General features: G+C 42.9%; 2 protein-coding genes across 2 annotated transcripts; one reads left to right on the top strand and one right to left on the bottom strand.

Annotated features, from left to right (window-relative positions):
* The first annotated feature begins 53 nt into the window (after positions 1-53).
* Positions 54-16,570, top strand: LOC146178511 (threonylcarbamoyladenosine tRNA methylthiotransferase). Its single transcript, XM_084578326.1, has 11 exons — positions 54-432; positions 2,145-2,246; positions 2,974-3,204; positions 5,051-5,171; positions 6,091-6,194; positions 8,211-8,377; positions 10,172-10,317; positions 12,519-12,579; positions 12,759-12,878; positions 14,675-14,821; positions 16,006-16,570. Exons 1-11 carry the CDS (start codon positions 276-278, stop codon positions 16,318-16,320), a joined length of 1,671 nt encoding a protein of 556 aa, XP_084434452.1. The 5' UTR covers positions 54-275; the 3' UTR covers positions 16,321-16,570.
* A 667-nt stretch (positions 16,571-17,237) lies between these two features.
* On the bottom strand, positions 17,238-21,444 carry LOC146178510 (transcription factor MafK-like). Its single transcript, XM_084578325.1, has 3 exons — positions 21,024-21,444; positions 20,270-20,588; positions 17,238-18,148 (listed from the first exon to the last, which is right to left on the bottom strand). Exons 1-3 carry the CDS (start codon positions 21,037-21,039, stop codon positions 17,932-17,934), a joined length of 552 nt encoding a protein of 183 aa, XP_084434451.1. The 5' UTR covers positions 21,040-21,444; the 3' UTR covers positions 17,238-17,931.
* Between the last annotated feature and the right edge of the window lie 16 nt (positions 21,445-21,460).

Genomic DNA, 21,460 nt, shown 5'->3' with positions numbered 1-21,460 from the left:
TGTCGTTTTAGGCAGTCTAAAAATAATATTGACGTAAAAGCTGCCTAAAATGGGCTGCGCCTATGCGGCCGTGTGTACATTATGGCGGCGGCCATGTGCGATACGAGCAGACGTAAATTTGCGTTTGTGGCGATGCACATTCAACGCTAATTGTTTATGTTTCAGTAGCACTCGTCTTTAAAACGTTTTCCATTGCGCACAAGAGACAGGCGTAGGGATCACATATCCTAGTCATTTTCTTATCTCCGGCCGAGGCCCGCGATCGCACAACAGCGATGCCCGAGATCTGCCCGAGTGGTTTCGTCGAAGACATCGAGGACGTCGTCCGATCGGCCGAAGACGTCGTCTCACCGACAGCGCGACGAGAGGTGATTCCGCGAGTCAAAAGAAAAAAAGACGTGTTAGAAGCTACTGGCGACAGCTTTCTACCTGGTGAGTTTCTTTCCATCGCGTACACGCAACTGCGAGTCGAAAAATATCTGCTCGCTTTTCATTTTTTTCGAATCATTTTTGGACGCATTTGTGCGCCAGTAATATAAATGCATGGACATCCGTGAGCAAAAAAAGACCTTAGATATCCTGCTTCAAGCCTATGCAGCGAGGTGCGGTTCGAAATGGGTTGGTGGTGGGTTATTTTCTGTTTGTGTACTGTGGAACTGGCTCAGGCGAAAATTTTACAAGCGGGACCACCAATTAAAAAAAAAAGGGGGGGGGGAGGGGGGGGGGGTAAAGCAAAAGGGAACTGAGACAGAATTAGTATGCTTTTATGGAAGTAAAAAAAAAAAAAAAAAGCACACAAGGATATATAACGCACAAGAAACAGCTCAGATACGTAGTAACTCAGTGTATCACCGAGTATCGCAGAATGCATAGAACGCAAGTAGCGCAGAGTATTTTTTTTTGCTCCCTTTTATATATCTTATTTGGGACTATACTGACACCAGTGATGCTTGCCTATTGAGTATAAATTATTTGATGCATTTTTGTTTTCTTCAGCGATTGCAGAAATGAATACAATTTAATAGGTTAAACTGCCAACATCTCTTTTTATAAAAATTACATTAGTTGTGCCCTGTCTGTTGAAAATGCAAATGTTCCCGTGAAGGTACATCACAAGTTGACCTTGGTGAAGCCACTTGTGGGACCATTTGAATTCTGGTGGGGAAGAAAAAGACATGAATGAAATGATTTGTAGAGCTGGCCGGGTATTGAACTGTGTGGATTTAATTGTTCGATTGCTATTGTCGATCAAACAATCGTAAAGTGGAGGTTTGATGAAGCGAAGGTTCTGATTTGCGAGTTACCATGAGGTTTATTTGCTGTTTGAATGGCCGAGCTTACAAAAAAAAAAGAAAAGAAACACTGTTGATAAGTACATGTGGGTTTTAGTCTGATTACAGTTCTAATTCTGACTAATAGGTTCGTAAATGCTTATCTGTATGCGTAAGATTGTAAATAGATTGATTTAATGCTTTGGCATTATTGGGCTAGTTCTTTTGGCTTCTCTAAAGGATTGTGCCATTCTATCATCCGTTGACTGTATTTGCTATTCCTTTTCAAGATCTTCTGATGAGGTTGAATGTGCCAATGCAAGTATATGTGAGCCACATGCTTATGTGCATTAAATATGTGACTTAATTAGGTCCCATTATTCACCAGACGAAAGACCACACAGTTTCATGACTTTCTCATATGTACCCAATTTTCTGCGTTTAAAGGCAAACAGAATTGATTTGTTGCTATAGCTTTAACAGCAATATTGCCATCAATGCATCTATTGTGCAGTATTTTTCTTCCTTTGACACCAGACAACCATTCGTGTTGATAGGGCACTAGATGTTGACCTGGTTGCCCGTGGGTGGCAGCATCCGTTTATGGAATATGGATGTGCGAAAAAAAAAAAAAAATGGTGCTGTCTTAAAAGCCATTGTGTATCAGTCAATATGAGGGAGCTTGTTTGGGGATATGAGTACTGGGTGACTTGGTCGTTAGGCAGGGCTACACTAAATTGGTTTTTGAGCACTCACGTCCTGTAAATATTTGCTTCCAACAATACCTGCTGTAGTATCTTGAACTTTGCCTTCATCATGCTGCACGTTTGACGATTTGTTGTTGTTTTGGCACTTCATCACTATACCACGCAGGCACGCACAAGATCTATGTGAAGACCTGGGGCTGTGCTCACAACAGTTCTGACAGCGAATACATGGCTGGACAGCTGGCTGCCAAAGGATACAACATTGTTGGTGAGGGAATTGCACTGTGGTGACTGAGCGGCTCACTGCTGCTTCAAAGTAGTGGCTCTTTGAGAGATATTCCACGGCTTATAACTGTACATTGTACCCCATGATCTGCATTTTGCCCATATAGTGGAGCACTTAATTATGGTGCCCGTCAAGCTCAAAATCTATGCAACGTAAGCAGAAGCCTTGTCATCCCCTTTTAAGTCCTTTTGGTCTGTAGGGATGATATAAGAAGCTCCACTATACAGCACATAAGTGAACCTGTGACCAGACTTTTGACGAAGGACATATTTATTATCTGTTCAGCATAGACCATTAAGGTGATGAGAATTAACTGCAAGTTCCTCACTCATCTGCTGGCATTGTGAATATGGCGTGGGTGAGCTAAGGAGTGGGCAGTCTTTCTTGAAAATGTGACGCTTATGGCCATATGATTTGGAGCAATGTAGAAGTGCCCACAGTTCACAGAAAGCCTGCCTTTGGACTTCTTTAACGGGGCTTATAACAAACTGTTTCATTCTTCCATCCATATTAGGGCGCATAAAATGAAAGTGATTAGAAAATGGCATCAAATAAAAATGATGAGAAGGACGCTCACTCCTTTTTGTTTTGGTTTGGTTTGTTTAGCTAACTTACTTCTTACTGCTGCAGTATAAGCAGGCATTTTCTGAAAGTGGTATCTTCAAAAATGGTTTCATTACTAAAGCCTCTTTTTTTTCCCAAACCCCAGATGACGCGGAAAGTGCTGACTTGTGGCTGCTGAACAGCTGCACGGTGAAGAGCCCCGCCGAGGACCATTTCCGCAGTTCTGTCGAAAGTGGATTGCAAGAGGGCAGGCGAGTTGTGGTCGCCGGCTGTGTGGCTCAGGCTACCCCCAATGTGAATTACCTCCGTGGACTGAGCATAATAGGGGTCCAGCAGACGGACCGTGTTGTGGAGGTGGTCGAGGAGACCCTCAAAGGTACTCATGACATCCATTAACTGTACAACCGGTGTACAAAAGTCTTGTTTCTCAGCGTTTTAGCAATGAATTTGAAGAAAGCGGAGCATGTTTTGTTTTTTGTTTTTTCACGGAAACTTCAAATGCCCCTCATTCCCCATCACAGCATGGAGTGGAGGATGTATCAGCAAAAAATATTGCTAGTGGTTGCATCAAACCTTCCAGAGATGGAAGGGAAATTTGATGCTTTAGGGGATCTAGCAAGAGAATAATGCACCTTATGGGAGCCCTTTTTCTGTCTCTGCCTTCCTATTTTATTTTATTTTTTTAATTTTTTGCAGCGAGGAAGTGAGTATCCTGAGCACTTCTACTGCTTGTTAGAACTGCTCAACTCCTCAGCTGAAGCCTTATGAGGCCATACTTTGTTCTCTATTTTGCCGACTCTCCTGGATCTCTGTGGTGAAAAGGAATTTCTTGCTTTGAATGAAGCTCAGGTTGCTAGACATTTTACTGCATATTTTATGTAAGTGCTTTCCACTTGGTAAGTTAGTTGAATTGCAGAAGAAAACATAGCATAACAGCACTTGTCTGTTATCTTAATGAAAATCTTACTGAAAGCTACTCTGTACGTAATTCATTCACACCATCTTATTTGTAAGAAATGATGTGATCTTGGAGACATGAACGCTGCCTCTTTTTCTTGAAGTCCCATCTGTTTTGTACTCATAAAAAGCAGCATTATGGTTGCCAGTCTGTCATTAATATCGAAAGTTGCTGCTCTGCAGTTGTTTGCAGATCCATTTGTTTTTGCTTTTGTGTGACTAAGTAGTGAGGAAAGCTGAAGAACAGACAGGGAAGATAATTTGTCTTGAAGCTTGATGTCAGGACTAACTGAACCACACTATTTGTCATACAGTCTACACACACTTGTCTATAGCATTCGGGAAGTGATTTGCGCAGCATGTTGGTATCATTTTTACATGAACTTCAGCTTGAAACAAAATCCTCCAGGTTAGTGCTTTCCCATGGCTCGTGATTCGCTTCACAAGCTTTATCAAATATTAAGGCAGTGACAGGTGCCAACAGTGTGCTCCCAGTTGTGCTGTATGAGTACTCAAGATAAGTGGTAGGATGGCTACTGGCAAAACTAATGGCACTAATGGCAGCACTATTGGTGCTAATGGAAAGCTAATGGCATGCATTTTAGCAAGTCACCTCCCTTCCCACCCCGGCAACGTTTTAATTTTCTATATCTTTTCGCATATTCCCTTCGTTTCGTTGTGAACCTTCCTTCTTGCTTAGAGTCATTTATATGTAGGTACCTACAAAGACACTGTTCATTTTTGTGCTGACCTGTAGTGCTGAAACTGTGCTGCCTAGAATTTATATGGTGCTATTTTGTAACATGCCATATCATGTAATGCTAAGTGGCTTGTTGGGCTAGTTGGTTGAACATTAGTACTTTAAAACAGCATTAGAACACAACAAGGTTGACGACTGGGCGAGTTGGTAATAATTCATTTTTAAACCAGCCAAAAGATGAGATAGAAAAAAGAAGCGAAAGAAAGTTTTGTTCGCTTCTTTTCTCTGTCTCGTCTTTTGGCTGGTTTAAAAGTTAGAACACAGACAGATAGAAAGAGACAAACAATTTGCACTGTGTGTTGGTGCATTGTGTGTTTGTCACTTTCAGTCTGTCCGTGTCCTAGCACTGTTTTAAAATAATGTTCATGTAATGCTGTTTACTGTCATGCCACTTTACTGAAAGTTTCATAATTATCAGCAAAATCTTGAACTCGACCCTGACTAGGATGCTGCAGTGCCTGAAGCAAAACGTGCAAGGCACTAGGAGATATGCAATTGTGCGCAGGAAACTCTGTGCGGCTTCTAGGTTCTAAGAAGGATGGCCGACGGAAAGCTGGGGGTGCCCCCCTGACTCTGCCAAAGATCCGACGCAACCCCCTCATCGAGATCATTGCCATCAATACAGGGTACAGTAAGGCAGCCTTTAATGTGTTTAACAAGGCACGTAGTTGCAAGCTTTCAATCCTGAGACAAGGCCAGTGCTGTGATTTAATTTCAGTGGCGGATGATCGTGCGCAAGTTATGTTCAAAATTAGGGTGCTCCTGATCTGTTGTGATTTCACAGCCCTGTAATAAACTCATGCAAGCAGCTAAAAAGTGTGCATTCAATGTATAAAACTTAGAAGTGATGACGTTGAATGAAGGTACTAATTACAGCATTATGGCACTGGGCTTTACCGCATTCATTTAGGTCAACTCAACTACTCCCTTATAAATTGGAAACGACACAGATCCAGGATTCAGTAAAAAGAACAGTGGGATCATGTTTTATATCTGTGAAGCAGGTGACTGAAGGTTACATGAATTCTGAATGTTTTCTTGACTTAGATATTTAGCGTTTGAAAGGTTTTCCTACACAAAAATCATAAGCAAAGACGGGCTCCACAGACACCTCCGAGGTCTGCGGTATGATGTGACAGTTGTAACTGTCTCAATGCACTATTTTGATGTCATGTTTTCATGTCAACTCTGAGACTTTTAGGGAGAAATATAACTCATATCTTACGTTGTACGGTTGTGTGTAATTGGCTGGATTTAACCCTTACATAATGCGGTTAGTCTCCTTTCTTTAAGTGCCTGGGCTTCTTTAGGTTCCGTGGTATCGGTTTTTTTTTTTTTTTTTTTTTTTTTTTTTTTTTTACTTCCTCATTTTCCTTCACACAGAGCTGGTCACACTGCTTCTCACTGACACTAGAGTAAGTGTACTGGAGTCTTAATCTTAAACGGTTTAGCCCATCGGAAGGTCTGTTTGAACTTCATTCCAACACGAATGATGCCTAAGCGTCAGAGAGCAAAGGAAGTTATCAACTGTTGGTTTACTTTCAGTTGTCTAAACCGCTGTACATACTGCAAGACGAAACATGCCAGGGGAGACCTAGGCAGCTACCCGATTGATGAACTTGTGGCACGGGCTAAGCAGGCATTCGAAGGTAAGGCCACTCATTTCAAAGTTTTATTTCAGAGATTCTCGCATTATAGGCTCCCGTAATGTGAAAAGTAAAAGCGGCAGCATGTTTGCCTTTGCCTTGAAAGGGCTCTCACTGAATGCAGTTGGCACATGTTGGTAGTTGTCTTTCAAGTTCACAACTGACAAATACTTTTTTTTGCAGTGTCAGCTGTAGTAGTCAAACCAGGGTTAATAGCTGAAGCTTGTTTTCACATGGTGCGACTAGAACAAAAAAATTTGTTGCTGTTGCCAGTGCTGCTGGACAATTTTTGGTGAGGGCGTTTGTGAGCAATTCATGCCAAGCGAATTCAGTCAAAGGAGGAGCGCCCTAAGGTCGTGTCACGTGATGCAGGCTCAGAGTTGCCGGCCGAAGAAACGTGCAGTGGAACAGCGGACACGTTTTTGGCATTCCTCATGTCTTCCCCGGGTCTACTGCTTTGGCTGAAAACTTTGAAATGATCACAGTTCAGTTTACTTTAGTTTAGTAACACCCCCTATTTCAAGGGTGCTATTTAAGGGCACTTGAAGTGCAAAGAAGCGGCAGTGATTATTTAGCATTTAACATGATTGGTTAATACATTCTTACAAAGTAGATGATAAAGTGATGGCAATGATGTCATAGAGTAGGCCATCTAGTCTGTACTGGTCTAGAAAGGAGCAAAGCAGAAAAAGGAGTAGCATGCGATGGTGGGCATGCAACTTGAAGCACATGACCGGTGTGAGATTGCATGTTGCATCTGTGCTATACGGTGATTGATTTAGAAAAGAATAAAAAAAGAAACTTGTGAAAGAGAGCAAGGCTTGCAACGAGGCGACGAAAAGAGAGGGGCGGCAATCCAGATTTCGCTTTCAGAGTTGAACTGTTGGTGTCATATGCATATGAGGAACGAATGAAACGGGCAGCACGATTTTGAAAGGGTTTCAATGCAGTGATTAGGTGCACTTGATGTGTCTCCAGATGGCAAGTGTTTGGCCTTTCAAGTGATATATATTTGAGTAATTTTACATGAGGTGGAGTAATGCAGAGGAGACACTTAAGAAAACCTAGCATTTTGTTTGATGCTGAAATGGCGTTGCCCGTATTAGTGCTGTGATAGATCGGAAGAGGGGGTGACTCCCACTTATTTATATGATTGTGTTCACTCAGTTGGTATGTTAGGAACTAAGTAATGAGATCGATAGTGATTTTGACAGTGAGAAAAGGGTATGAGGTTTAACTTTAGTAGGATTGAGAGACGTTAACCAATTATTGCACCAATTTATTAAACTGTTAAAATCTGTCTAAAGAGTGTGCTGATCATGGTGAGTGCTAATGGTGCAGTCAATCCGCCTTTTTCACAAGGCCGCTCTGTGCATGCGCGCCTCTCCCCTGGTTGAAAACAAACCACTAACCCAAGCAGCGCAAGCGCAGTTCTTGGCCTCTGCGATCGACGTAGCCATAGCTTATCTCGGAGGCCATGTGCAGTTAATATTCGTGACAGGTGTATGCAATAGATGGCGGTAGCTGTCAAGAACACACACTGTCATTTCGCTGGCGGCTGCACCTTCCAAGGACGTTTTCAACCAGTAGCAAACGAATTTTCAATCACTCCCAGTGGGCGCCATATTTTGTGAAAAAGGCGGATTATGCAGTCATCAGTGAAAGTTCGAATACTACAGGAAATATGCAGGCGTAAGTCATTAATATGTATTAAGAGGGCCGAGGACAGATCCTTGCAGAATGTCTGAGGTAACTGGGAAGAAATTGGACAGGTGACCATTAGCATAGGCTGGCTGAGAATGATTAAAGAATTCTTCGATCCATTCAAGAATATTAGGGAGTAGGTTTGGCTGTGCAAGTCACACACCGTAACGGCACTTCCTATCGGTCAGTTGCAGATGGATCAAGATTGACTTCCAACCAGATGAAAATCCATCCTATGCCATCTGCAGCTGGACCAATGCTCTCACATGAACACTGGCATGATTTCCTGCTGTCTGCTTCTTCTCCAATTTCCAGAGGGTGTTCGCGAGATCTGGCTGACCTCGGAGGACACGGGGGCATATGGCCGTGACATTGGGGTCACCTTGCCCGACCTGCTGCAGGAGATAGTGAGGGTTATTCCCGAGGGATGCATGATGCGACTTGGCATGACGAACCCACCCTACATCCTTGACCATTTGGAGGTGAGTGACACACCTTCCTCTGTCGACTTAACCTTATGCAGCAGGCTTTTGTGACAACAGTTTTAGTCCTTTGTGTTGTCCAAGCAGCTCAGCATTCCCAGAGCTCTTTAATATTACTAGTTTCGAAACTTCTCCTAGGACCTATATATCCAACTTTGATTCGTTCAGGTGTTTACAGATAGTGGTCATTACAGTAGTGGTATACGGATAGTGGCCCGTGGTCATTAAGTAAACCGCGTCCAAGTTGTAAATCATTGTTGATAAATGCACGACCCCCTGACAAATAAAATCAGCTGAAGAGGTGCATTAGTAGGAATTCCTAGGCATAGTAGTCATAGAGATAATTAAGAATGAAAAGAAAAAATAAACGAAGCGATCTTCAGAAGACTATAATGGCAGTAGTAGACAGCTTTTATTGGCCGCTTCTAGATGGCGCTACTCCTCATAAGCAAATGAGCATGATAGCAATAAAAATGAGCATGATAGCAACTGCTACCACCCCGTTTCAAAGGGGACGCTCCTATATTCCATCCATCGATCCATCCACCCGAAAGATGTATGCGAAACAAACTAGTCACTTTTTGAAGCGGAGTTTCCCAACTAGTGTGATCAAAATGCTTTGCACCATTCCCTGTGTCATCGAGTGTTGCTTTACATCTGTGTCGCTTTGGCAACTTAGGCAACAAACATCACTGTCTTCCTCAAGAGCATGCCCTTTGGCAGGGGATGATGAGAAGACAGCGACAACATCAAGTACATCTACCATCTACCAAGATAAACTATGCAAAGCTAGTACTTTGACACATTATGCTAGGTTTAGCCACGTCAGACCTGTGCAGCTTTTTAAACGATAGCTTATAGTACAGCTCATTCGGCCGAAAAGCCATCGCCGTCGTAGTATTAGTAATTGTCGGTACCACATGCCAGAAATAATCGGTTGCTGAGTAAAAAAAATTGAGTCATAGTAATTTGCGGTTGTAGTGATTGATGCTTATTTGTGAGTGACATATGACGATGAGATAATGAAAGCATTGTAAATAATTGATGAATTAAATAAATAGAAAAAATATGGGTTCAAAAGTGTCAGAATGCTCAGAATGAAAAGCCAATGCTAGATGATTCTAATAAAAACCTAGAGTGTGTAATTGATCAGTTAACTACTTGAAATAATTGAAAAAATGAAACATTGGAAAAAGGAGCATTCAGATGTGTCAAAATGCTCAGAATGGAAAGCCAATATTCGCTGATGCTAAGTATCTCTTTAGTTGATTTGGAAGTTGCTCCTTTCTTGCGTAACAACTTTCTCCTTTTGTACTACTTTGTACTACTCCTGCCTTGTTTGCTGAAGACAGTCGCCAGTATTGAATAAATATATGTATAAAAATAAGACTATCACTTTCTATTCAAGTTCTTTTACTTACTGCCCATGTTGCACAGACTGCTTCAAAAAAAAAGAAAAAGAAAACTTTGCAGTCACTTTTATTATTTAGCAAGCAGAATGGACATTGCTTAATGATGCAAAAGTTTTGACTACAGTCCTTCTCTCTAACATGACAAGCATGTACACTTGCTTGAAACAAGCGTAAAGCTTGCCTTCCGTGCTTAGCCTTGTTCTCCAAAGTTTTATGATCAGGAAAACAGTCACAGTCAGATATATTCCCCAGGGGGAAGTTAAAATGGGTTTTCTACATTACAAGATCAGTGCCTTCAACTCAGATTATATGTACTGCTTACTCTAATAAACAAAATGCTGACTGAGCCTCTCTTCCTTTTTCTTCTCTCTCTCTCCAACAGGACATGGCAGAAATCTTGAGCCACCCACGAGTGTATTCTTTTCTCCATGTCCCAGTGCAATCCGGGAGCGACCCCGTGCTCACCGAAATGCGGCGAGAGTACACCGTGTCCCAGTTTCGTAGTGTGGTGGACCACCTCCGGAAAGCGTGGGTTTTCTTTTTTGGCTTCGATTGATAGAGAGATCACAGCACCTAGCAATGAGACGAGAGTGACATAATGGGCAACTGAGAACAAATTGAAGTTGGTGGTTTGACTACAGTGTTTTAATCGCTAAAAATGAGTACTACTTTCGCTGAAATGGAGGTTTTGTAAGCCAGAAAGGACACACAGGGGCTATCGCTGCAGGCTTGTTTTCAGAGTACGGTGATATCAAGCCGGTGCTTTCTTTTTGAGGAGCTGTCAAATTAGACAACACCACCATCTACTTGCAACCAGCTATCACAGAGTCTTCAGTACTCTCAGTGTCATCATCAGTGTCACTTATTTAAGTCAGGCTGCAAAGAAAAAAGAAACATTTGATTTCCAGCTTAAGACCGGGTGGCAATATAAATGTGTTGTTTGCTGCTAAAAAGATTTTGCGAAACTACTTCAAAGGCCAAACAACCAAATCTTACTGAGAGCAAGTCCTCATTTCTCGAAGACGGTGTAGCAAAAATACAGACACTGGCAGAGAGATGTTTGATGGACATGGATGACAGCAATACTTAAATTTGAGTAATCTTTAACCACATCAGGTTATTTACGTTGCCTTGCTTTTATGCAATTTTCGTTGAGTCTGCATTGCATAACAACTGCGCACGACGTTGCGACTTTGATGTTGCCACATTCTGTTCTGTTTCATGTACCATATTTATTTGAATATCTAGACCAATAGCTTTTACGAACGTGATAAGTGTTCGCATGGCTTAGATATAACTGCTTGTAAGCATAATGCACGACAACTCATTTAAATAAACAAAAATGGCCACAAGGTTGTGTCCCCACAGAACTCTAAAAGGAGACTGCGCTGTAGCCATTAGTACAACTAGCCGTAGTCAATGGAGGTACTTTAGAGGGCAGATTTGACTTCGTACCAGAATTCCACTGGTCGTGGAGTTCTGCCAGATTACCTAGCAACCTGTGTGCTGATTATGGACGGCAATAGAAAGCCCGCGAGGTGCAGGCGTGAGGCTATTAGCGCTACGCTTTAGAACCGTCTGTGATTTGATGCAGTTCTTATTAAGGCAAAAGCCTTTAATGGCTCATACTGTCGGCATTTGTTCGTTCGGTCACACTATAGCTGTCAATCAAATGATGTCATCACTTGAAATTGAAACTAACGTCATCAGAAAAATAAAAATCTGGTCTTTACAGAGAACCGAACCGTCATCCCTCAGATCTCTAGCCAAGCACTTTAACCAACTATGCCATGCCCGGGATCATGAAACGCACATCACAATTCTTCTACACACATCATAATTCTCCTTGTCTACAGTGAAGAGATAGTAGCGATAACAATGACGCTGCAATTAGTGGTAATGACAATGATGAGCAATGATAATGATGGTGCATTTAGTTGATAATGATAATGAGAGCAAACATGATGCACCGTGTGCACCAGCAGCACTCAGGCTTTTACATTTCTGCAGTGTAGATTCCACTGTGCTCTCGGAATTTTTTTTACTTCCTATAACACGGAAGCCTCGTGCCCATGCTTCCCTCCTCATCCTCGATTGCTTATGTGGACACTTGACTGATGGGAGTGAAAGCTGTGCGCGCCAAAGCTGGTACAGATGTCACGATCACACCTGGTGGCACAATATAGCCTCTTCACATTTGCATCATTGAGTTGGCTGCAAAAGCGTTGTGTAGACAGGCTTACTGAAACGCGCGAGCTGACCTCAAGAGGTCGCGTCGAGCCCGCATCGCTAGTACTAGTAGTGGCTAGCTAGACTGCGGCAGCCTGGACTGTCATCACGGACAGCTTGGTCGCACACTAGTTCAGAAGCTCTTGATGGAAGAGGAGATAAAATAATTCATGTTATGAGGAAGACAGAAATAGGAGACCAGCGACTGCAGTGACGAGTTATTGGGGCAGGTTTTTTGTGGCAAAAAAAAAATCATTTATCGTTTGTGGTTGTTGTTATCTCAATATTTATACTTTTTTGCCCGACTTACATCCGAGGAAAGGTTTTTAATTTTTTGTTTTTTCCAGGCCTTGACGTTTGCTTAGAATTGAGAGCAGCCTATGCTTTTTGCGCAGTGCATGTCTAATGTAGACTTAAATGTGCTTGATTGGGGTTGTCTTTTATTTAACATGTGAGTGTGTGTGAATGCAAATGCCCGCACTTTTTTTCTTGCGGTGCAGTGTTCCCGGCATCACAATTGCTACAGACATCATATGTGGTTTCCCTACTGAAACTGAAGAGGTGAGTGTAGAGGTGCTGCTTGGCATTTACAGAATCTGTTGATTTAAGCACTACTTTTGGCGTCACATCCAACCCAATTCAAAATTTTCGAAAATGTTACGAGTGCTTTTTCCAGCATTCTTTGTCATTGCACTAGTATGTTTTGGATGTGTCATAGAGTGCACGCTTGTTTTCCTCAGGACTTCCAGGAGACCATGCAGCTGGTTCAAGACTACCAGTTCCCGTCACTGTTCATCAACCAGTTCTACCCGAGGCCTGGCACTCCTGCTGCCAGCATGAAACGAATTCCTACGCACATTGTGAGTCGATGACATGTGAATAGTGCAGTTGTAGTAACCTTTTTGTGAATGCTGCTGGAACGCCTCACACAACAATCTCTGTGTACCGTAATTGTCAATGCACAATCTGTGCCGACTGTATTCTGGCTGCAATTTTTTTTTATTTTTTTTACTACCTTTTGCACATTTGATATATAGTATGCACGTAGTACATAGAATCGTTGTGGACATTTTATAGCATATTGGGTGGTATTTAGAAAAGAAAAAAAGAGATGCCGTCTGGTCTAAACCAATAGATCGTCCACAAAACCCAAAATTGGATCTTTTTAACATGTATAGGGCATGGAGCATAACCAGAATTTACGGTACTTAGTAAAAAACTTGCACATTGTGAATGACAGTAAAGGTAGCTTTCTGTTGCTGTTATTCTGCTCTTGTTCAAACGTTCGTGTGATCACATCATGCTTCTGTCACTCGCCGGCTACAATTGGAATCATTACTTCTGGTCTGGCTTCTACTGTCCTCGGAAAAGCAAAATATAGACAATCAGTGTGATTGATGTGGCCGGTGAATGGCGTGGTCCAGTCCGTGAGTCGCCATGTGACATGCCGTTCCCTCTCTCCACATGCCACTCGTCACCTCCCACCCTCTCTCAAAGTGGAGAGAACTATTTGCATCTCGTAACTTTTCTACCTGCCAAGCGAGGCTTCATATGGACGGACGCATAGCTTTAACACGATAGCTTACTTGACTTCATATTTGGCATGACGAGAAAACCTGGCATTAGTTAAGGGTCAGCATGCCAGGAAAACACATGGTCTGTGTGTTTCCTCAATTAATGGCAAGCCCTTAATTAATGGCAGACCAACTAGCCAATTCTTCCACTTGCCTGAGAAAATCTGGATTGGACGAGAGGGTCATGACCACATATGGGAGATGCACAATGGAAAGGCAATTGAAACATGAGGTAACATAACCAAAAGGTACAGTAAGGTAAGTTAATTGCACTGACTAGAAAATTGGGCTAATTAGACAGGATCTGTGACCCTTGGGTCTGCGAGTCTGATACGCTACTCCTTGGCCATGGCAACTTGGTTAAAGGAAGGTCTTTTGTGCCTTGTGGTAAATATAACGAACATATAAAAACAAAGTGTGTGCCTGTATAGTAATATTGAAGGGACTCATTAAAGCTACCACATTGTTGCCTTAATGGGGGTTGTAGGGCTAAAATCACAAGTTTCATCAAGAAACCATGTTTTTAAACTTTTGTTATTTTGGATTTTGCATGTATTAAAGAAACCACTCTCCAAGTTTGGTTGTCATATGTGCAGTAAAAAAATTAAAAATAATTTTTTTGCAAAGTGGGGTGCATTCACCACCTAAAGCCTGTGAACGCTGATTTCAAGACGCAGCGTACAGTGGGCAAGAAACTGAATGCGGAGTAAATTCCAAAGTTAGAATGCTTCATTATTCACGCTCTCTAGCTAAAAAGGACCTTGCATTGAGATTACAGCAGTCTGCTAAAAATTAAAAAAAAAGAAACAGAATAAAAGGCAAATTTTGACCATGGCAGCAGCGGATTGGTTGGTAATCCCAAATAAAAGCTTGGAGTGACTAAAACTCAGCACGCAACCTTCGAGCGCTGTTTTTGGGAGCCTGGCTAAGCAAAGTGCTTGACAAGCTGGAGATAGAATATTGAGCCTAGACCTTTACATTGTTGAAAAGGTTAAAAAGCAGAGCTATACACGGTAGCTGACTGCGCAAAGTACCATCCATGTATATGCACATTTCCGTCCAACTATCTCGTTTTTTTGCAGGTAAAAGAGAGGACGAAACGCCTTTCGGAACTATTTCAATCATACGTGCCGTACAATGACCGAATTGGCCAGAGGCATACGGTCCTTGTGACCGACACGGCTCACGACAAAAAGCACCTTGTCGGCCACAACAAATTTTACGAACAGGTAAACCACAAGTACTAGACACAGTTCACTCTGGAGAACTCAAACTGGACTCATTGTTTGCCCATATTACTTGGGCTTCAAATTACCTCGAGCCATTTTTATGTGCACATTGGAGACAGGGCCGAATAATGAAGTTGTAGAAAGCAACAGCCTGAGCTTAGTGAGCCCCGTACTGAAATTGTGGTGAAATTTGGTCAAGAAGTAGAAGTTTCCAGCCTGGTTACACCACTCTAATTATGATGCACAGCACAAAGCCATAATACTCTGCCCCAGAAGAAGGCAAATATTAATGATTTACCACTGCAGACAGCTGTTGCTGAATACCCAGTGGCAACCGTAACCACCCGACTTTTTTAGAGAGAACAGCAGCACTAGGTGTTCACTAATCTTGGTGCTAATAGCCGGGCTTTGAATTGTGCACTGAGCTCCCACTAATGTCGGTGCAAAGGGGCCTCAAATTTGTCCACACTAATGGGAACCTTTTCAGTACTTTCAATGTTGATGCAAAGAAGGGGATGGGCGACAAGACACAAGTGGCTACTCATACTCTTTTCGAAAGCCATTGGGGTTTCCCAAGGCTGAAAGTCATTTTACTCCGTACTCTGTCAATGGCTGATTACAGTTCATGATGACATGAATGTTGAAGTTTCATCTGCTGATATTCATCACCTCCATGACTCCAACTCTGTGCCATGACTTGCAAATCCATCTACTAGCTCCTCCAAGAGCACGAACGAATGCTGTGTGCACATCATTGGCATCTTAGGGATGTTGTCCTAGTGGAGCCTTAGCTATCTGAGCCACGCACTAGCTATTGGATTGCAAGTCGAACGCAGTAACCCCATAAGCCAATGAAAGCCATGGACGGCTTATCACAGAATGTGATTGTATGATGTTGCATAGTATACTTATGGTTTTGAACATCTGTGAAGTTACATATGGGCTATGAGAGACGCCTAGTGGAGGGCTAATGCATGCTGGCATGGCTTGCTTGATGCATGGACATTTCTACATTTAAATGTGGCCACTGCAGAAGGTTTGTTTCAGCGGTGATATTTTTCTTTTCATTGACTGTGTAATCATCAGTCAGAACGGCCATACAACAGGTATCAATAATTTGGGTCAACATTTTTTATTTATTTTTTTTAATTGGAAAGTAACGGTAAAACCTTTTTTGGTTACAGATCTTACTTCCCATGGACGACAAGTACATGGGACAGCTGGTCGACGTTGAAATCACGAGTGCTGGCAAGCATTTCATGCACTGCAATATAATTTGCATCAATGCATCCATGGACCCGACTCTTCCCAGGCCGCTACCCAAAGGTCAGGTGTCTGGTATCAAGAAAAGACAGGCTACCATCCAAAGCCAGCCCACAGAAGCAAATGTGATGCTCTCTGGATATTATTTGCTGATTGCAATAACAGCCGTGTTGATAGCCATTATTGGCATTGTTATAGCACTTGCTGCAGGTGGAAGGATATTTCATTTCTTGTAAATAAAAATGGCGAGATTGGACACCTCTGTTGCGATCGTGCCGTTTCGGACTGGTCACGTTAAGTGTCAAGAGCCTAGGTGTGATTTGGAACAAACTATAAAACAGAATACATAGAAAGTCGACACTCTTTGTGTATTGTCAGGGACAAATTAAACACGTATATGACCACGGCTTTTTGACGACACCGGTTTTCGAACTGCCCATAGAACCTGTTTATAGAAATTTTGCTCCGATTGGGCCAGAACTGAAAGGCCGGCATGCTGCCACGTCACCTACGGCATTTACAAATGATCTGCTCTGCTCAAGAAACAAATAAAATTGAGAAGAAAAGTTGCAGGCAGCCAAACTGCCAGGCAGCATTGCCTGTGACCAAAGGTATAACCATGTTTCGAAGCACAGTTTCACAACGTATATGGTCAGAGATAGTCATACAACCACTGAAAGTGGTTGTATGACTATCACTATGATAAAGTGAAAATATGGCTTACTGAAGTTTGTGTGGAGGGGAGGAAGGGTGTGTGCAATAATATAGCCGGTGGATACTCACCTATACCTGAATAGACACATAGTCCTGTCGACATTATGTTTGTCCATGAGAGTATGCCTGTGACGTCTGCGTGGTCACGCAACAGGAGTGTCAACAAGGGTAATTTGAACAGTCTTATTTTAGTCTGACGATCTTAGGAAGTCACTTGACACCCAGCCAGCTGGAAATTCACAACTGAGCGTCAACTGAGCACAACTGAGTGTCGAAAGTTTACAACATTAGCACGCTGTTGCTTTTTTCTCTTGCATAGGCACATAGAGGCTTCTTTGAGACCAATCTAAAAGTAGAAACACTAATTACATTCTATTTCAACTGCTTGGTGTGGATATGCTCCTGCATAATGACAAGAAAAAGGTGGGACCAAATCATGTAATACGGACAGTTCTGTATTTCTTTATATCACAGTGGGACCAAGTCATGTAATACGGACAGTTGTTCTGTATTTCTTTATATCACAGTATCTACAGCATTTATAGCTGACTTGCCATGGTAGCTAAACAAGACATTGCAGGCATTCGTCGCTTTCTTGACGACTTCATTGCAACACAGTGATGTGGTCTTCAAAGCTAAAGCAACGCAGCACCCCTGCAGAATTTGACTTCGACATCACCCAACAAAGCAAGAATGGACAGCGAACTTTTTAGCAATGCTTTAAACATGTAGGCCACAACAAAGAAGAAACACTGCAATACAACACAAACGCTTGAACCAAACTTCCACTTCTTCCATAACCTAAACTGCTGCTCTTCAGCATCAGCGTTCTATAAAACTGCATATTATTCATGTGTTGCCATGAGTAAACATTCTCAGCACACTTTGCTGTAACAGTATATGACAAAGGCAGCAGTGTGCTGTGGACTTAGGACGCAACAAAGAAGCATCGCAGAAAAAAAAGAGGGCATGGACGGCTGCACCACATGTGCAAGCCTGTGGCTTGATTTCTGCCCAAATTCGAAGCCAGTGGTCTTGATTGCCGATGTGGTATTGTGGTGCCGTTCCTCCCATCCAGCAGGGATGAAAGATCCTCGGCAAGCCAGGACTAAAACTCCCCTCATGGTATGCTCCTACTTGGAGTCTTGTGGAGAGCCCATGATTGATTGTATCTCTTCGGTAGTCAACATGCGGTGCTCGATGCACCAGGTAAGAAGCCCGGTGTAGTCTCGCTGGATGCGTGCCACTTCTGCGGCCAGTTCACAGTTGTCAGCCTCCAGAGTCTCGATGTGCTCACGGAGCATCTCCTTCTGTTCTTCCAAGTGACCTCGCTGCACCACCCGGCGTGTCCTGTATTAAGATAGGGTGCCCCATATTCGGACTTACAAACCCTGAACCATTGCCATCGTCCCTCTATGCAAGTCCCACGCTGGGCAAGCTCATTGTGCAAAGGCCATTGTGCATTTTTTAAGGCAAAAGCCTTTCTTGGCTCATCAGTGGCGTGTGGAGGAATGTGTAAATTGAGACAGATCCATAGCCAATCCAACAGTAGCCACATAACAAGCCAATTGATGAATCTAACGATTATACTAAAAGCATAATAAAAATTTCAATAAAATTATAATAACAAAAAGCAAGAATAAAAATGAAATATTTAGAAAGTATACATAAAAAAGATAAAAAAAGAAATGCTTTCACCTTACTGCACTAAGCAATCTTTAGCGTCTCCTAACATTTTTCTGAGACAATGTGTAATGGTATCACCTTTAATTACAGAATTATATTAATATTGGCAGAACGTTTACCTCTTCCCTGCTAGCTGACATTCATCTGTGGTTAAAACCTTATTTTATTTATTCACACCAATTTCCCATGCGCAATATACTGGCAGAATGTTTTTTTTTTTTTTCTTTCACTACATTCAACTCTTATTGAATTGAACCCGCAGGTGACCTGCAGTTCGAATTATGCATGATTTGAATTGACAAGCATCCAGTGTGTAAACGTCACAAAATTCTTGTTACCCACTTACTGTCTGTGTGGACACTTCAAGCTGGAGAATACCATTACTGACGCTGTTAGGTGGTATAAAGCACACAGGACATGGGCCTTCACATAAAATAAGCACCATCATAAATGCGCAAAGGATGTTGGCTTCGCAGAAAAGGCGCGAAACTAAGAGATTACAAAGGGTAGTGCGTCAGAGGATGTATCTCAAATTTCAGGCACTGCTTTATCAAAGAAAAGACATTCAACACTAAGACTTGCACTACACTGCAGCAGCTACATTTGATTCAAGATTAAGTGCAAAAACACCCTCAAGCTGTGGTGATGTGATGCACGTCAAAACAACCCCACACGCTAGGAATTAATCAAGAGCTTTCCATTACAGCTTCTCCTGTAGCCCAGTGGAGCATCAACCTTGCATACCATACACCATACCTGAACCACAATGTGGCATGTTTCAGCTGTGGAGCATCAACCTTGCATACCATACACCATACCTGAACCACAATGTGGCATGTTTCAGCTGTGCACATGTCGGAAGAAGGAAGTAGGTTTCAAACACAAAAACTGTTTTAAGGAGGCACGCTGCTATGGCAAGTTTTAGCACATGTATGGGGACACACAAAGGAGTGTGCTAAAGCAACAAGTTTTCTCAAACATTTCACAGAAGTATGGCTGTCGTGCTGCAGAATAACACTAAGGAGCAGTGCAGGACACAGTGCCATTACTTCAAGGTTCATACCAGTGCATTTTGTATTGTTGCAAGACACACCTCCACAACAAAGGTGACAAATGGTGGAGCCTGTATTGGTTTATGCAAATAGCTTCGATGCACTTGTAATATCCACAGGAAGTGAAGATTGGAACAAAGACACGGTGCTGTATCAGTGTATGAATGCGTTCCTCATTCTTCACGTTTAAAAAATATAGCACTAGCCATTATGAATTATAATGCTTTCCAACTAGCCCAAGTATCCACCTTAAAGCGCTTCAGTTCCCCTTCTCGCTTGAGCACAGCTTGATACGTGTTTCCTCGCACATGGGGGCAGGTGTGCCTGATTGAAAGTAAAGAGCCATTGGGAAACAATAAGCACCATACGCTTCGTCTGCTGTTACCTTTCCCTGTGGTTGTGTGCAATACCAGCATGTATTTGAACACAAGTTACGAAGCTTCCATAGTGAGTATCTAGTGCATGTGATTCTATAGTGGCAATTAAATGGGCCCTGTCTTCTCCTGTCCTAAATTCTAGTATCTAAGATGCAATTATCACTCACAATTGAGCACGAAGACAAGAGTATTGACTTCCTTGAAACGATCAAGAAAAAGTTCCCACATGTCTTCTTTGCAGTCATGATTTCATGGCGCCTGTTTAACCAGCAAACTAGCAAGTTCTCTGGGTGGCATTTACCATTGCTTAGAGGATGCAACAGGGCATGAAAACAAAGGTGTTGGGCCCTCCTTACCTGCAGATGGCCGCGTAGCCCCTGTTCTTGAGCATGCGCCGAAGATGCTTGATGTCGCGGATTTCCTGACCGTTGAGGCCGGCGTAGCGCATGTGGAAGTTCAACTGGCGCACCGACATATTCACGAGGTCAGTCCTGGTCAGGCCTAAGGTGTGACATATGGCGAACGAATCGCCCGCCGGGGCCTGGCCTTCACCGGTCTGAGAGCGCTGATCGCCGTCCCCTGCAATCGCTCCGACGGCCGCTTCGTCGCCGCAGTGCGGCTTTGTGATCGTTTGCACAGTGTCGTTCTTGCCAGGCTCATCCTCGACGTGAATACCTGCACCATGACTTGCACAGTCCGCAACCCACGTTAGCGAGCAATGTGCTGCGGTACACATCGCAATCCGCGATACACTTATATCAGCCTCAGTCTATCACTGCAGACTCTGTCTCGCTGTTATTTCTTTTTAATTTTTGTAAACGCACGACTTCCCAAGCGAATCTCTCGTTGCTTGCGGAATATCGTGCGGTCAAAAACGTGCGGAACACCGCGTCGAATGAAATGAAACCTATTTTCATTTTAGCAGGCGCAGGACCATACTGCAAATTTTTTCGGCTGAAAACAAAGTCCTCGCTTTAGCCGGGTAGTGGAAAAGTGAAGGGAATGTGGTTATCAGTAACGGTAACGGTTATGTAAGCCTAGTTGACATATATTATCGTGCATGTTACAGACTGAGTGATATGATACCGGAGTGGGAAAGAATACGCTGACCTTTGTCATTACTCATGGCGATGACCACGCAACACTTGAGACAACACCACGGAGTAGACGAGGCTTGCGGTAAGTCGGTAAGGTTCGCGGGTGCAGGAAAATGTCCTACAGTAAGACGACAACGTATATTTCGACGTTGGTGAAGTCGACAACTTGCTTCAGCGTCGGGCACCGAACGACCGGCTCAGTCAGTCATGCGTCACTCAGAGGCGCGCAGTAGATACGTTGCGACACTTTCACAACCTCTGTGAATAACTACTCAAGTTGCAATAATTTCCCGTGACACATCAGTGAAGATTCGTACCAACCTATCCAGCAAAAGAGCGAAAGCGGCGAGAGCTTGCACCACACGTTATGCAGACAGCGAGTCAAAATTCGTACACTGCATGACCAGCAGTGTCTAGTTTCGGTTTCGTATTTCTCTTGGCTCTGTCGTG

Source organism: Amblyomma maculatum, chromosome 9 (assembly GCF_055883805.1).
Source record: "Amblyomma maculatum isolate TAMU_Amacu chromosome 9, ASM5588380v1, whole genome shotgun sequence".
Taxonomy (NCBI): Eukaryota; Metazoa; Arthropoda; class Arachnida; order Ixodida; family Ixodidae; genus Amblyomma; species Amblyomma maculatum.
This window is presented reverse-complemented; position numbering and strand designations above follow the sequence as displayed.